Source organism: Rhipicephalus sanguineus, chromosome 9 (assembly GCF_013339695.2).
Source record: "Rhipicephalus sanguineus isolate Rsan-2018 chromosome 9, BIME_Rsan_1.4, whole genome shotgun sequence".
Classification (NCBI taxonomy): domain Eukaryota; kingdom Metazoa; phylum Arthropoda; class Arachnida; order Ixodida; family Ixodidae; genus Rhipicephalus; species Rhipicephalus sanguineus.
The window spans coordinates 25,278,723-25,290,629 of NC_051184.2; the positions used below are offsets into that span (position 1 = coordinate 25,278,723).

General features: G+C 47.2%; 1 protein-coding gene across 5 annotated transcripts in view; it reads right to left on the minus strand.

Moving 5' to 3' along the window:
* LOC119404786 (neprilysin-1) overlaps positions 1-11,907 on the minus strand; it is a 104,861-nt gene that overhangs the window by 56,007 nt on the left and 36,947 nt on the right. For all 5 annotated transcript variants that reach the window (XM_049419019.1, XM_037671450.2, XM_049419020.1 and 2 more), the window contains exons 4-12: positions 11,343-11,504; positions 10,867-10,947; positions 8,849-9,057; positions 7,752-7,946; positions 6,975-7,061; positions 5,292-5,422; positions 3,515-3,740; positions 946-1,044; positions 173-250 (exon numbers count right to left, since the gene is read on the minus strand). In XM_049419019.1, the coding sequence (XP_049274976.1) occupies positions 173-250; positions 946-1,044; positions 3,515-3,740; positions 5,292-5,422; positions 6,975-7,061; positions 7,752-7,946; positions 8,849-9,057; positions 10,867-10,947; positions 11,343-11,504 (1,268 nt within the window). The remainder of the gene's footprint in view (positions 1-172; positions 251-945; positions 1,045-3,514; positions 3,741-5,291; positions 5,423-6,974; positions 7,062-7,751; positions 7,947-8,848; positions 9,058-10,866; positions 10,948-11,342; positions 11,505-11,907) is intronic.

Genomic DNA, 11,907 nt, shown 5'->3' on the forward strand with positions numbered 1-11,907 from the left:
TAGCACATTTCATGATAACTAATAAGTATCGGAATTCAAATAGGAATGTGTTGACATAGAATTTCTGGAAGGATGCTCATACAGTTTGGAAGAATGCGATACGTATTGAGAATTAAATTTTCACATAGAACATTCATACCTAACTTAGCTTTATAAGTGCGTGTGTACTCACATATTTGTACAGTCCTTCAAGGTACGTCGTGTTGAAGAGCCAGTCAGGATACGCAATTTTTCTTCCCATTTTCTTCAACTGAAAAAGTATTGATGGTAAGGCATTCGCGCTCTGTGAAGCGTTCCTCGCATAACAGCCCGGTGCATTAACAAATCTCAGGTAAAAAGATAAAGCTTTTTTTTTTTTTGCCGCCTACGTCACCAGCAGTCAAGTGCTTACGAATTTATTCTGCCTCTCTTACATTGCCGTTGGTCGTTCAGCATGAAGTCACAATATATGTCTCCAGCAAAAAAAAAACAATAATAAAATTTTAATATCGTTCGATTGACGGTCGGCTTTGCTAAGTCTTGAGTTTTTGGAAGCACAATGAAAAGAAAATATCTCAAGAGATGACCATACCCAATTTGCCTGTAGACCTGTCTGGATATTCCTTTAGAGTGGTCTTTACGTTTAAAAAAATTTCGTATGCAAGGAAATTAAGAGAAAAAAAAAGGGCATTCGAAAAACGTAGCCGGGAGAATGTTTTTACGTCCTTTAGAAGGAAGCTCTGATGTCACTGGTGTTGTTTCTTCGTAAAATGCTGCGTTGCTTATTATGTATTCTGGTTCTACACAATGACACATACTTTCTGAGGTAACAAGGAGCACCTGAAGTAAAAATTTTGAAACAATTGAACTGGTGATAATGCAAGCTACACGTAACCCAAAGATAGAGCAACAGGGACGGTACGATGTTATTTTTTTTTCTTTATCAAAGTGCTAAAAGCTGCATACTTTCGCCTCTGCTTGGCCTTTAGTCTTTTCGTCCATCCATTTAATCTTCTGTAGAGATTCATTGAAGGCAGCCATGATCCTACTCGCCATATCCTGGACCTGGAACGAAGATGATTTTACTAATTAAATAAGAGTGCACTTGTATTAGCTTAATATGTACTTGCAGTGCTGACAGAAACTTGGCTGCTGCTTAATATTACAAGACTGTCCCACTTCCAAACCAATTCAACCAATGTCATGGTCTAGAAACACGCCATTTCTTCTAATGGAGGTGTATCAGACCTACCACAATGGCTGAGCGACTTTCACGTAACAAGTGCTGAGCTGAAGGTCGCCGGTTCGATGCCATCATCGGCGACCATGCTTTGGTATTGCCATTTTCGAAGAATGGCACGGGGTTGCCCAGGCGCAACGATGACTGGATGAAACGGCGCATCGAGGCCCCCCGGTGCATTTCGATGAAGGTGCCATATATACTATAAACGTATCTCACGGCGAGACTAGCTTTTCTGTCGAGCAGAAGCATTTCAAGGTCAAGATGAGGCGAAATGTTTATTTCTCTCTCTCTCTTATGCAATCACATTCCACTGTTCTGTGCTTGTTTATTCGAGCTGTCAATATAGCATAAAACAGCGACGTTGTTTCTATGGTTTGTAGTTTCAGAGGGGAAAGAAATCTTAAATAGATCTGTCACGTTCTTCAAAATGCGTTGAAGTGCGATCAGAGTTTTGCGAGCAATAATCTTCGCATACATTTGCGATATGCAGAACCTCGATCGATAGGCTTTGGTGCGTTAGCTGCATTTAATCAATTTTCTGAGCGTTTGGCCGAAGGAACGCTGAGGCAGGCGAGGTGTAAATTATTTTAAAAATCGCTGTTATCTTGAATGCCTTGAATGAATCTGGAATGTCTATTTGCTGTCCCACATATTCACCGCAGACACAGCAAACATCTACTGATTTCTTTAAACCGCCGCCTCGTCACAGATGCTCGTTCAACTGTTGATGTACCATAATGTTGTCGTACCTTCCATCTGAGCTATATATTTAAACAACACGGCCACATGCACGATAACAGTTCTCGGCTGTCCACATATAAGTTACCCTAAATCCTAACAGTAACAAAAAAAGTCACAGTTTCGCCGCAACGGCGAAGCAATGAATGCGATGGCAATAAATTGGAATGTAACGCGAAGAATGGAAAGCAGCTCGAAATTGCCAGCGCGTCGCTCGAGCCCAAAGGTCGCATGAAAAGAACGCACACAGAACGAGCGCGAACTATCATGCGTCACAGCTCGACACTGGAAGCGCACTGCTGAAACATAAAGCAGCACGCACGAAACGAACGAACAGGTACACACAGGACGAGCGCGAACGAACTGTCCCAGTCGTTACTTATTTCCGTTTGAACAGCGCGCCCCTTTCGCAAACGCGGCCGCTGCAGCGTCGAAGCGACCTTCGTACGCTCTGTCACTTCAGCGCAGACATCGCCGGGAGAGCACAAGACATACAACCCCCCGCTCCCCCGCCGGCCGCCCCCTTCTTTCCTCAAGATAAGCGCACGAAGGCAACAACGTTCGCAGGAACGGGGTCACGATCTTTAAAGCGCGCCACGCGCGAACATCGCGCCATCTACGTGGTAACTCAGAAAGCATACTGATGTAAGAGGTGTATATAAACAAGACGAGCGCGAACTAATTGTCGCAGTTGTTACTTATTTCTGTTTGAACAGCGCGCTCCTTTCGCAAACGCGGCCGCTGCAGCGAGCGAAGCGAAGCACCCCACCGGCCGCCCCTTCTTTCCTTGAGATAAGCGCACAAAGCGACGACGCCCTGTAGAGCGAACAGCAACGGCGTTCGCAGGGGCGGGGCGACGATCTTTAAAGCGCGCAACACGCGCGCACGTCGCGCCATCTATGCGGCCACTAAGAAAGCATGCTGAATTACATGGTGTATATAAATAGCTCGCCGTTAGCAGGCTGAGAGACGGTGCTGTCGCGGCCTAACGTCTAACGCGGCGGGCTGCAAAGCGAGAGGTCGCCCGTTCGATTCCGCGCGTCGGAAAGAATTTCTTTATTATTTTTGTGGCATTTCTATAAATATACATACTTATACATATACGGTGAATGACGGCGACGGGGACGGACATTTTCCAGCCGAGACTGTCCATATAATTGCTATCGCAATAAAAATGCGTTGCTGCTAAGACAAGTTTCATGCAGAACTCTCCCCATATTCTCCCCAAGTATTCAAGTTGATTCAATCGCTTGCACACTGAAACTTAGCTGGTACATTCGTTTGTGCATTTGAACTTGACATTGCATAATTGGGCTTGATGGTATACGTTTAAAACTTCGTATGAACTGCGCTCAAACAGAACAAGAGAGGCGATGCCAACGGCCGCTCGTTTTCCCCACCTATCTTGTCCTGTCTTTGCGTAGTTCACGGCCTTGTACATATGCTCTTTAAATTATTATCTATATGTTTGTTACTTTTCTTTCTTTCGTGGTTCTCTTAATTGAAATTTTGTGGTGGGCTGGCATCGCTGGTTCTTAGACTTATGCATGTTACCTCTTGCTTGGCCTCTTCGCTGAACTTCTGCTGCACGTAGAGGTAGCCCACGCTGTCGGGCATGTCGTCGTTTACTGATTGGACGCACACCTCCCACCTTGGCTTTTGCTTGCGTAATCCATATTTCACTTTTTGAAACTCGAACGACGCATTTCGGTACTCCTTCGATCCGACAGAAGCCCAGCCAAGCATGCGACGGAGACCGGCGTAATTGTACAACGTGTCCCTGGAAAACAAGGCCGGTGGCGCAGCATTACGCTGGACCACGTATCTTTTCAGGTTGCTCAACAATTAACAGATTACTGGATTTTGGGTGAACCGCGTTATAGAGACAGACACAGAAACACAAAAAACTTGAAAGGCAGCTAGGTGTGGTAGGTTAACCGGAAGGGTGAATATGCTAAGCTCGTACGTACGTACACTTAGGCAGCGGATAAAAAACTCGCAGGATACATTCACCTAAGACGACTCGAAGGCGAAAGCCATCCGCTGTGGCTATTTTACCGCACACTTTATATCCACGTCCAGCGTTCACTTGATTAACCATCATTATTAGATTCGAAGCAGCTTTTGCGCGGGGTTGTGTCCGTCGTTCCATTGGCGACCGTCCGCTCGGGAACCATGTGTGCTGGCACGCGCTAGCGCGTTCGGGCCTGTGTAAGGGGCTAGGTAAGACGCTGGGGCCTCTCCCCCTTGCACTCTCTCAGCAGTCATGTGATGGCGTCGGGGAACGAGATTCTGCAGACACGCGATGAACCAACGCGTTGTATCCTAGTCAGAACGCGCTGGCACGCGCTAGCGCGTTCGGGCCTGTGTAAGAGGCTGGGCAAGACGCTGTGGCCTCTCCCCTTTACACTCTCTCAGCAATCACGTGATTGCGTCGGGGAACGATACTGTGCAGACGCGCGATGAACCCACGTGCTCCCGCGTGGCGTGACGATGAACCCGCGTGCCGTGCTCCAACAAGAATTCGGGACGAGTAACAGCAACTACATTGAATTCATGGTGTGCTCCACTTGCAAGGACGCGTTAACATCGGGCAAGGTGCCCGTGATGAACGGAACTAATGGTGCGATCTTGTACGCATTTCAATTAAACACGGAGGCGTGGCGTTACATCCAGTCGCACGCGAATGGCCTATGTGAACCGCGACAGACGTCACGGCCCTGCATTGACCAATCACGTGCGGATGGATGTAATGCCACGCCTCCGTGCTTATTTTGGAACGCGTACAAGATCGCACCACGCGCTGCTTCGCATCCCCACATGGTTCCCTTTAGCGGGAGATGGTGTCATTTTTTAATTGTCACTAATGTTACCTGCATTAATTAAATATGCTAATTGTATAAATATTCACTTAATTTGCTTCGGTTATATTGCGCGGTTGGTTTTTTTTTTTTTGCGTGTGATTCAATTGTCTTTTTTGTGCTGCACGCCAGCTTTTCACCGCGTAATCATTTTCGTGATTCCTACAAGGCTTTCGCCTTAATAACCCTTACCAGAAGGAAAAGTTTGGTACGCTGCCATCAAGACGAATACAAGTAGGTTTTGGCAATGACCCTTACAAGAAAAAGAAAAGTCTGGTATGTTACCCACATATATTTATGTACGTAGTTATGGGTACAAAATACAGTATGCTACCCACATAGTTTATGTATATATGTAGTTATGGGTGCGTGAGTGTACTAGACCATCCGCGACATTTTTTGAAAAACAAAACATTGCCCGTGAGGCGTCTGACGAGTCTGTACGGTACCTGAGTATTTTCATCACTTACGGGTCAGCACATCGCAGAAATTCGTTGAGCTTCCTGTAGTAGTCCAGAGCGATGGTTTCGATAGTCTCATCGTCAGTTAGCGTAATGTTTGCTAGAGAAAACTCTCTCTGTAATAATGCGCGAATAGGTATCTGCAAAAAAAATAGAACATAGTCGACGTAAGAGTGGGTACCGAAATGCCTAATTTTAACATCTTTTCTAGAGCATTGCTTTTCGTGTTCCGAAATGTAAACCAAATTTTAGATGCGAAGCAGCTTTTGCTTGGGGCTGTGTCCGGTCGTGGCGTCCGCACTCCACTGCGCATGCTCCTACTATCTCTCTCATCTACTCTTCTACGCTCCCCCCATCTCGCGCGCCTCATTCTCTCCTGTGCAACGCCGCTATGAGAGCCCTTCTGCGCCCCCTCTCCCCTCTCGCGCGCCTCATTCTCTCCTGCGCAACGCCGCGATGAGCGCCAGAGCATGCGCGTCTCCTTCCCCTCTCCCCTCTCCTACGCTCCCCCCACTCGCGCGCCTGTCGACCGCGTTCCCCGCTCGCCCTGTGAGAATTAACGGCCAGGCTAGAGTGAAGACACGACGCGCGTATTGTTCCTCTTCGCGTTCCACGACGCTTTGAATGGATGGATGCAGCTTACGGCGCGGGACTTCGCCCCAGCTTAAGAACCTGGCGAACCAGCTCCTAAAAAAATTACACCATCTTCCGCTCAAGCGAACCATCTCCCCGCTGCTTCGCATCCACACATGGCTCCCTTTAGCGGGAGATGGTGTAATTTTTTAATGGCTCTTAAAACTCGAAAAGAAGCGTGCGGTGGAATGGACTATAATAAGCACAACATTAATAATAATATCTGGGGTTTTACGTTTCAAAACCACGATATGATTATGAGTCACGCCGTAGAGGAGTGCTCCGGAAATTTTGACCACCTGGTGTTCTTTAACATACACTGACATCGCGCAGTACACGGGCCTCTACCATTTCGCCTCCACCGAAATGCGACCGTTGCGGCCGGGATCGAACCTGCGACCTTCGGGTCAGCAGCCGAGAAACGTAGCCATTGATCCACCGAGGCGGACTATATAGCTGCAACACTAGGAACACGGGAAAGTTGATCAGAGAACAACCAGTTGTAGCCGATATCCTCGTTGACATCAAGAGGAAAGGATAGACCTGGCCAAGCCACGCGACGCGTAGGACTGATAACAGGTGGTCAGTTAGAGCAACAGAATGGATACAAAGGGATGGCAAGCTGTAGCCGAGGACGGCAGAGGGTTAGGTGGGCTTAGGTCGGCAAACTCACTCATGAGTCGACTCACTCAGACCCAGTTCGGGCCGTGAGCCTGAGTCTGAGTAAGTCCGGGTGAGCAATATTTTGGTGAGTTTGAGTCCGAGTGAGTCAGGTTGAGGAAAATATTGGTGTTCTTGAGTCCGAGAGAGCCCTAAGCGCAAAATGTATTCCTTGAGTGAGTCTGAGTGAGCTCTACCTTTTATTGCCGACCTATCTAGGTGGGTTGATGAAATTGGAAAATTTGCAGGCAAAAAAATGGTATCAGCTAGCACAGGACAGGTTGGGTTCGAGATTATTGGGAGACACCTTCGTCTTGCTGAGGACATAATATACGATGCTGCTGCTGACGATGATGGTGATGAATCCAATCTTAGGCTACTGGAATGCATGATGCTTACGTGGGAGAAATTCCTCTCCAATTCGCCGATGGTGGTTCTCCGATATATTTTGATGAAGTCTCGCCTCTTTTCTGGACGAGCCGTGAGCTGCAAAAGAGCGCGTAGTTTATTTTTTAGCGCAAAAGGAATACACAGCCAAGGCAGGACGCATGTTTTGCTGGCGTAGCTCTCAAACACTCTTTCGGAAGTAAACAAAAGGATAGGTATAGTATACGAAAATGTGAAAAATCTTGTCGCGAGTTTGACCGCAAATTTTGGGTCGTGAAGCCTTTGGAAAGCGCAGAGCAGTGTTTTTGGCATATTCAGGGAAACTGTTTGTGTTCTTCTACTTCAATACAGAGGAAGTAGTTACGTACGTGACTACTTGTTACTAGTTAACGGTAACCATAGTTTCCGATTAGAATATCAACTTCGCTATGCTAGGCGACGGTAGTGTGACTACACGACGAAACGGAAATGAAATGCAGACCGTAGATTTTTCTAATCTTCGTAATTTGGCTTTAGACTTGTAGCTTCTCGTGTGTGTCTCAAAGGCAATAAAATAAAAATCGGGACATTGACTAACGCCATACTGCATGTCGTTGCCACACACTATGACATATTTTAGCAATGAGAAAACAACATTCTCTCAATGATTCTTTTTACTGTTTACCCTCTTGAACTCAAAGGTTCCGAGCCCAAGGCCTGCTTTAAACAGTCGTTTCGTGCAATATCGTGGACATCCAGATCTAGGAACTAATATTTTGTACGTTATTACATCGAAGGAAATATTCTCACATTGGCCAGCTTTCCTTCAAATGCTAGAAGGTCGTTCGAAAGTTTTTCAAGTTCGTCGTCACGCAGGTGTGGCTTCATGAACTTCATCGACACTTTAATCAGGTTCTTGTAGGCAGCAATTATTGGCTTGCTGCTCTTGGTCGTTTGATTAATGAGCTGGTTTCTGCCCACCGTTTGGAATGAGAGCTGGTCAAGCTGAAAAAGAGATGGGTGAACACAGTTCACCAGTGCACGGGCTCCCAATGTAGGTACTTCCAAATGACCTCACAAGTTCTATGTCAGTGCTTTATTATTATGCTTAATTTATGAAGCAAAAGGAACGAATCGGGAGCTTAGCCTGAAAGGCGAAGTACTGATAGTGATAACAATTCATTAAACGGCTGCACGACGTAAAGTCCGTAGCTGGATCGGCCCTCTATATTACAAGAAGCATTCGCGCGCTGATTAAATGAACGATCGTGATATCGTGAGCGCACAGGCAAATACCGTGGCCTCCGCGATCAGCTCCGGCAGCGCGTCGTGGCAGCGACGCGCTGCCGTAGCTGATCGCGGAGGCCACGCAAATACCAGCGCACCTACCGCGATCACAACGAACGTTTCACGTGTTCCTACATTTGAATGAACGTGATTCAGAGCGCGCTAAGAGTAGAAACCATAATTCTTTCAGCGCAGGGCGTGGCCGGAGCTAATCGCGGAGGCCACGGTGCAACCTCCTGTGGGCGCAAGTGGAAAGGGTGAGCTGTGACGGCTTGCGGTGTTCTGAGTTCCCCAACTCACCCGTATCCAGTGTTCGTGGTCGCGTAATCTGATTTCTAGGGACGACGAAGGTAACGAAGGGTCCAAATGGTGAAGCGAGCGACAGCGCAAGCATTTAACTTTTCGTTCCACACTTCTCACTACGCCAGCGTTGTAACAGCGAGTGCTCGCCGGTGTCGATATTTTATGTGCTTCTTTTAGTCAGAAATCGAACCTTTACTGCCATTTTAGACTATATGACAATCTGGTATTGCTTTCTCCGGTGTCTAACACGTTGCTGTGCGGATTCTTAGACATTAAGGCAAAAATAAATTATTTTTAAACGTTATTTCTAGTGTTACCAGAATGACGTAACGGCTGAGATTCTTAGAATCCCTTGAAACATCGGCCTGAAGAACTGTTGAAATTCTCAGCTGGGCGAGCACGGTCGTGGCGTTTGGGGTGTTGCCCGTTACGCACGCTTGCTCGCGTGTTTTCGGCCAATCGGCGAGTCCTGAAGTGTTCATTATGGAAAGGACAACATCCTGTCGATCGTCGAGATGCGGGACAGCTGAAACAGATAAAAGCAGAGACACAAGGAAGTAACTGTGAGACCGCTGCTGCTTTGAACATTCGTACTGAATGCGCGACCAGATAGGAAAAAATTAGGCCAGAAACCATTTTGTGGCAGCAAACCATTTAACTCCATCAGCGTTATGGGAAAAAAGATTTCCCCAGTTCCACCCACTGTGTGAAATCTGAAAAACGTTTTTTTTTTTGTGTGTGTGTGTGTATGTGTTTCCCTTGTGATTTTCTCGGATTTTTTTTGATGTATTGTGATTCTGTGTGGGTGTCTGTGATTACGATATTTGCAGAGTAGATGTGCACGGGAAAGGGCGCGTGGCAGCCCATGTCACACCCGCCCCTGCTACAACGACTGTAATCTCTATTCACGCTCGAACCGCGCTTCCCAGTTACACTATGCGGCTGCCGCTCCTTTCGCAACCTAGAGTTACTGCATATGCTACCTTTAGGTAGCAGAGTTGCGCATCTGTCTTCCAAACGCCGCTAGCAGCCATGCAGTGCGGAGAAGCTGACGCTCGGGCCAATTTCTGTATTTTTCGACGTCGCCGCTGCAGCGAACTGGACTAACACTAGTCATCGATAGTCAATGTTTATCGCCGGTTTTCGACACGCCAGTCATGTTAATCAGCGACACGGCAGGCATGTCGCGTGCGAAAAAATGAGTGCGATTTCACCGCATAGCTCTGGTTGCTAGCCAGACCTAAGCGCAACTCTGCTACCTAAAGGTAGCATATACAGTAACTCTACCGCGACCGAGTCAGTTACGCCATCTATGGGTGTGTCTGGGAGCCGGAGCGTGACATGCGACGCAGACACTCATCTGTCGTCATACACAGCCCTAGAGCAGCTCGGCTGTTGAACGCGCCGCGCGTCACAACGCGCTGACTTGCACGAAAGCAATTCCTAAACCATCAGCTTTGCGGAAAGCGCACCAGGCGTCTGAAAGCACGTGCTTGCACGCGGTATACATTCTTAAAGGTGTTCCCAAAGGGGGCATGCGCATTTGTTGGCGAAAGGAAGTGGTTAGATCATCGGTGTCGCTACTAGAAGCCCTGAGTTGAAATGCCGCCGCCGCGCAATTTGAAGGCCGGGGCGTTGCATCGGCATCCGAGCGACGATCTTCTGACGGCGAACGCTGATAGCGCAGCACGACCATACATAATGTATGGATGAATCCCCCCCCCTCCTCTTCCCGAAATAATATTCTGGCTACGTTACTGCAGTGAACGCCTTAAAAAGTACATTACAAACAAAACAAAAGCTGTGTGCACATCACATTTTTCTTGCATTTTTTGCTCTCCACTTTCCTTTCCGCTGACGGCTCTCCGCGGGTTCGCATTCGCCAATCGCTCGCGCCATGTCAGTGCGGCGGCGAATGTTCGCCGGCGTGTCCCACTTCACTGCCGCTAGCGGTTGTTTCCGGGAATTGGTTGAACTAGAGGACATGGTTGAACCCCATATTTCCGAAGAGTCAATGTTGCGCGGTAACATGAATAACGGTCTCAAACTGTACCCGGGAGCGAAACGTGAGGCTAAATAGTGTTCATACAAGCATTATTTTTAAAATAGGCTTTTATAGACATACGTAAGAATTTAGGCCCGAACGCCAAAAATAGGTATTTGCCTAAAATGCGGTCTCTAGTAATCGGTACTGCCGTGCAAAGGTTATGCGTTTTCTCTGCACACGGTCTGTGCTTCACTGCCTGAGCAGTCGAAGCAAACATTGTGCGAACGAAAGGCTTCAGCCAAAACTGGATAGGCTCCTCAGTGTATACGGTCTGAAACGCTCACTCACCCACGCATGCGTTGTAGACGAGGGCAGCCTTGTCCGTCACGTTCTGGTTATCTTCAACGAGAGTCATGTTTCCTAGAATGTCTGAGACGATCAAAGACCAATGTCACCATCGGCGCAATATGAAAGAAACAGTAAAGTGTAACATATCTGACCTGACCAAGGCACATATATAAGTATAATCTCGTTCACTTCTACGTGCCTGAAAGTCAAGAGTCGACGACACTTGAGTCATTACGTTCAAAGTTCACGATACGTGTAACTTCCATTCCATTACTGTGCCTGTGTATTGAATATATAGCGTCCTGTGGCTCAGCAGGCGGTAACAGGTTCGTTTCGTGGGCCACGCCTATCTAAGACCACAGGCATATAGCATAAATGCGGCGCATTTTGTGTGAGAATAAGCCTTCCTTTAAAAAAAAATGTTATTACAGTTGCACCGTCACACGTGCTTCACCGTTCCAGGAACGATGACGTACCTCGAAGCGTTTCCTTGAGCTGGTCCGCTGCGAGATAGAAACCGCCCGTCGATGGCTTGCTCTCTGGTATCTTGTGCGTTGCCATCCATCCACCGCAGGCGTATGAGTAGAAATCAGTGCATGGATCAGCGGACTTGTTTATAGATTCGTTGATAAGCTTGGCTGTGTCGAATAATATCAACAACAGAATGCATAAAGTGTGAAGGCTTTTCATATTTGTTCTTCGAACAACTGTATATAGCGCAGCTTTTAGCTGCTTATGGTGCACCTGCGATGACAAATTTTCGTAGGTTGTCCGAGTGCTAGCGGAAATGCTTGGCTTTGTGCAAACAACTTTTCTTGTTTTCTGGCTTCTCTATTCATTTGAAATCATTGCTACAGACGTTGACGGCAACTGCGGAGCGAAAGATCAAAGACATTTTGCCATAAGTTTAGCTTTAAGACTCTGACAGTCCGGATAGTCTGACACAGATTGTAAGGTCGAATTTATATCTGCAAAAGCGGCCAGCCATGGTTAATCATCTTCTACGGGCTTTTAGTCTGCCAGAGTAATAGTTGCACACAT